The 4,771-nt window shown below is 32.3% G+C and overlaps 1 protein-coding gene across 1 annotated transcript; it reads right to left on the bottom strand.

Moving 5' to 3' along the window:
• Positions 1–268: 268 nt before the first annotated feature.
• Positions 269–4,568, bottom strand: LOC134695493 (perlucin-like). The gene is made up of 5 exons (XM_063556770.1): positions 4,455–4,568; positions 3,713–3,795; positions 2,342–2,435; positions 1,165–1,372; positions 269–360 (listed from the first exon to the last, which is right to left on the bottom strand). Exons 1-5 carry the CDS (start codon positions 4,537–4,539, stop codon positions 333–335), a joined length of 498 nt encoding a protein of 165 aa, XP_063412840.1. The 5' UTR covers positions 4,540–4,568; the 3' UTR covers positions 269–332.
• Between the last annotated feature and the right edge of the window lie 203 nt (positions 4,569–4,771).

Below are 4,771 nucleotides of genomic sequence, written 5' to 3'. Positions count from 1 at the left end.
CGAGACAAGAGTTACAAGAGGGATAGTCAAACTCATAGATTGAAAAAAAACTGACAACGCCATGGTTGCAAATAAAAAGACAGAAAGACAATTAATAGTTTGGAAGACTAAACATAGAAAGAGTCAGCAACACGAACCCCACCAATAACTGGTATTGATACCAGGTGCCCCGGAATTGTAAACAAATGATACATTTGTGAAATCAAACATAATCTAATGTTTCATTGTTTACAAAGATAATCTCTTACTGAGATATGCAATGCTAAGATTAGATATCCATTATTTTAATTCATAAAGAGGCTGTTGGACATGGTTGAGTGTTCAGTGATCGATCATCCTATAACGTTGACATCGGCGTTTCTGAAAAAGAAAAGAAACGTTTAAAACGGTTGGTAAAAATATAAATCATAGCATGCATAATGTAAGTGTTTTTTTTCATAAAATGCCCTGTACCAAGTCGGGAAAATGGTCATTGTTACATTATATTTCCTTGCTGTGTGTGTTACGTTTTGGTGTTGTGTCTCTGTTGTGTCGTATTTGTCTTATATTTGATACGTTTCCGTTGATTTTAGTTTGTAACCCGGATTTTTTTATTCTATCAATGAATGAATATTGAACAGCGGTAAACTACTGTTGACTTTATTTAACCTAGAAACAACAGTTGATTGTGTCACTTCCTTTAGCATATTTATTCTTTACAAGGGAAAATAAACATTGTTTTTTCTCAAAAAACGTGCAAACACAACAAAGTCACAACATTCGTAAAAGACCAATTGTTGTGTCTAAATTTGTATGATTTTTGAAAAAAAGGATGGCCCCTTTTGGTTTATTTAACCTTAACATTTTGAATTTTATGAACAAATTCTAACATTCTAAATTGGAACAAATTTTATAACTAATCGTCCCCATTTTAATTCAATCTTTATTGAAAAGACTCATCTAGATAAATCATGCGTCTGGTGTTACAAATAATTACTAATAAACAATAAATAAATGGATTACATGCTTACAATGTACATGATTGATCTTGATTCATTATTAATCACGTTAAAGGCTGAATCAGCGATTTCCCATAGTTGTCCATGTTTAATATTTGAACAGTTATTCAAAGCCAAAGTGTTGTTGCATTGATGCTACTTATGGTAATTACATAACGTAACTTACTCTGCCTCGCAAATAAATCGAACATCTGTATCACAAGGGACGTCATTCCAAAGTCCATCATGATTGACGGTGAGACAGTCCTCTCCAGTGCCGATATTATTTGGCTCACTTGGTTCCCAGTTGTGTGCAACAATACTGGTCTGAGATGTTGACCATATCCATTGACCTTCGACAAAGAAGTCAGAACCACCAATATAGTAACGCGAAGCTAGAAGTAAAAACAATGTTTTTCACAAACATAGCATCGTATTTGATATTATGATATTATGTTTGGTTAAGTATCCATGAAAAAGTAATATTTTAAAGATTAAGCTGTTATATGGAAAATGTTAATGTATTAAAGAACTATTTGATGTTAAATTTTACCGACTCCTCCACGTAATATGACAGTATTTTTGTTTTGTAACTTTAAAATATACATTGTTTAAAATGAAGATAAGAGGTGCTGTTGTACATTGGCGCACATGCGATAACCCCCAGTTTTCGGTTGTGTTCGTGTTGCTTATTCTTTAAATTTCTATGTTCTGTGGTGTGTTGTTTTATTTGACTGTTTGTCCTCGTTGCTTCTTTAGCCATGGAGATTTATTTTAGATCTATGAGTAAAATTGTCGCTTAGGTATCTTTATCCAATATTACAAACTACCTTCCATATCCATAGAAAATAACAAGACAAAAATAGTTTGTCGATGTACATCAGTCATTTATTTGGTAAGCAGACTATTCCACATGATGTGTTAGGTTTTTGTTTAGTAACTTGAATATTACATATGAACAACAGACAACAGACAATAGATGTTCATAGATCATCAACTCACTACCAAGACCCTTGCTCTTTATATATTTCATTTACATACAATTGAAAATCATACAAATTCCGGCAACAGTGGTTTACCTAAAGGTAATTAATTAAAAAGGTAAAAAGAAAGGCAACAACATCAAAACTGAAAGGGAAAATACCGATTGCGTTGACAGTGGTAGAGTTTTATACAAAAAACGGTAACGTCTGTTACAAAAAAAGACGCCAGACAGACTTCACTTTTTTGTCTCCTACAATGCATTCAGGAACAATCATTCGCGCTTAACACTTTTAAATGTCAACAGAAAATTTATGTAAGAATCAAGGCACTAATTTAAATTCATCAAATATGAACGGAGTGTTGACATTTTTACAACTTACTTCCAGCTAGTCTATTGAGTTCTCCTTTGACAAAATTTAGTTTGTGTTCGTCCATCGGCTCTGCTAGTTTATACCCAAATGCCTGACAATAACTCTGTAACAAAATTAGTGAAAAGTTTCATTATATTGATTGTCAATGTGTCATGAGTTGCACGATAGTCATATTGCAATGCAGATTGTGTTTCAAAATACACCAATGATGATTTGACAAAATATAATGAAGACCAAGCTGTAATCGACCTATAGTATAGGATAATTTATTCGTTAGCACTAGCTTTCCTGCACTTCGTTTACTACTAGAACAGAACCATATTTAGCCTTCCCACATTATTCGTGTGCCACATTTTAGTCGAAAGCCTGTATTCTTATGATCTTCTTATTGGTTTCTGACTGCCATAACTATTTTTACAATTTATGTCATTCTTAATCTTTGAAAAGTCGTTTAAACGTCAATCAAAATGTTCTTCTTCAAATTGTAAGTTTAGAAATAAAGCAAATTTCCGTTAATTTGTAACGTTTTGACTTGCGGAGTTAAAGGGACATGCTAGGAAAACAATCTATGCCCACAATTGAACATATATAGATTCCTTATGCATTGTATCAATTCGATGAGATTAACCCTTTTCAACTGATTTTTATAGTTTGTTCTTATTATGTTCTGTTACAAGTATACTGCCGTTCTTTGTTAAGATGAGGGATTTCGCCGATACACATATGTATCACCGCCGCGATCTTAATGCGCCTGTCAAGATGGTTGTCATTTGTGTTTGTTTTGAGATCATAATTGTCAAGGAAGGTATATATTACAGGGAATTTGGAATTTGGAACAGACAACAAGGACGAATTATTTGGTAATATTCATGAATTCATAAAAACTAACACTGTTATGTCAAGGTATCAATGTTCAGATTGAATTATCCCCCATTTACCAGAAGATAAACTGAAGTAATTGAAATTGACTGTATATAACTGCTAACGATTATACTACTCCAAGCAATCGAAAAGGAATGTACACGTTTACAATACGCGAATAAGAACCTTCTTATACTGCTACTTATTTTGATTAATAAAATTGCTCATGTTGATCAATGTTAATAATATTTAGCTATGATTACATTTATTGCAAACAGTCCATATTTTATTTTGAGAGTTGTCGTATTGTTTGTTCCATGTATATGAGAACAAATCACATATTCAAATTTTACTAATATTACTTCGCAAAGTATGACGGATTTAAAAGGTAAATCGTCAAAAACTTTAATGAAATATACTTAAGAATGCCGTATCAAGATAACACTAATGGTTTAAGAAATATATTTACTCTGTACACGAGGTAACCCTATAGTTTAATACAAAGTAAAACAAACTAACGTTTGCATCAGCCCATGAACTTGCTAGTCCTTTACTGAAAAAATAACACGCATCTCCATCTTGTATCCAACCCGACGGACAACCTAAAAAAAAGGTATATTATTTAAACAAGTACACACAGCAAATTGAAAATGTAACACTAAATGTTTTAAAATCGTGTTTACTCTAAATGAACACATATACAAATTATTATAAACGACATATTGACATGTTCTTATCAAGTCAGGTGCCTGCAATTATGATGTGTTCGTGTGGTACTGTATTTCATGTCTGTGTTCGTTAATTGATTTTAGCATAAAGACAGATAATCCGTGTTCTTCATAGTATTATTTTTGTTTGTCATGTATAGAGTAATGGTTGATATGAGATGTATTCACTGTTGAAGAATGTATTACTACCTAAAGTAACATATTTCTATTATTGATTTGAATGTCTGTGTTCAACAACACAGTCTGCATGTTTCTCTTTATCGTTAGGACTTGTTGTTATTGGTAGAGAATTCTGGAAGTCTGTAAAAGAGACAACAACCTGACCATATAAAAAACAACAACAGAAGGTCACCAACAGGTCTTCAATGTAGCGAGAAATTCCCGCACCAGGAGACGTCCTTCAGCTGGCCCCTAAACAAATATATACTAGTTCCATGATAATGAACGCCATACTAATCTCCAAATTGTACACAAGAAACTAAAATTAAAAACAATAAAACAAATACAATTAATGTAATGTATAGTATACGCACCTGACACATTTATAATCAGTAGAAGTGTTAATGCAACGTAAATCTTCATAGTTTGTGTAAACGAATGCAAATGTGAAAATGACATATGTTGTTATTATCTATTGTTCCTTTCGGAATGTTTTCACACTAGACCAAAGGACACTTATCTATATCATTTAAATTGTGTGTATGCAGTGCTCATAAATGAAAATTTATGTTTATGTAAAAGAGTGCCTGTAACGGGGATCCTCCATTTTATGTATCCTTCATTATGTTTGATCGTTCTGTTTTCTTTCTTAATCATAATTATTTTCTATTATCCTTATTTAGCAGTATAC

Source organism: Mytilus trossulus, chromosome 13 (assembly GCF_036588685.1).
Source record: "Mytilus trossulus isolate FHL-02 chromosome 13, PNRI_Mtr1.1.1.hap1, whole genome shotgun sequence".
NCBI classification, from domain to species: Eukaryota; Metazoa; Mollusca; class Bivalvia; order Mytilida; family Mytilidae; genus Mytilus; species Mytilus trossulus.
The sequence above is the reverse complement of the archived record's forward strand: the minus strand, read 5'-3'. Positions and strand labels throughout refer to the sequence as shown.

Coding starts and splice junctions, on each gene's coding strand:
- LOC134695493 (XM_063556770.1), bottom strand. CDS start 4,539: ATGTCATTTTCACATTTGCATTCGTTTACACAAACTATGAAGATTTAC. Junction 1,373..2,341: donor ACTCAATAGACTAGCTGGAA/GTAAGTTGTAAA, acceptor TTTTACTTCTAG/CTTCGCGTTACTATATTGGT. Junction 361..1,164: donor CGATTTATTTGCGAGGCAGA/GTAAGTTACGTT, acceptor TTTCTTTTTCAG/AAACGCCGATGTCAACGTTA.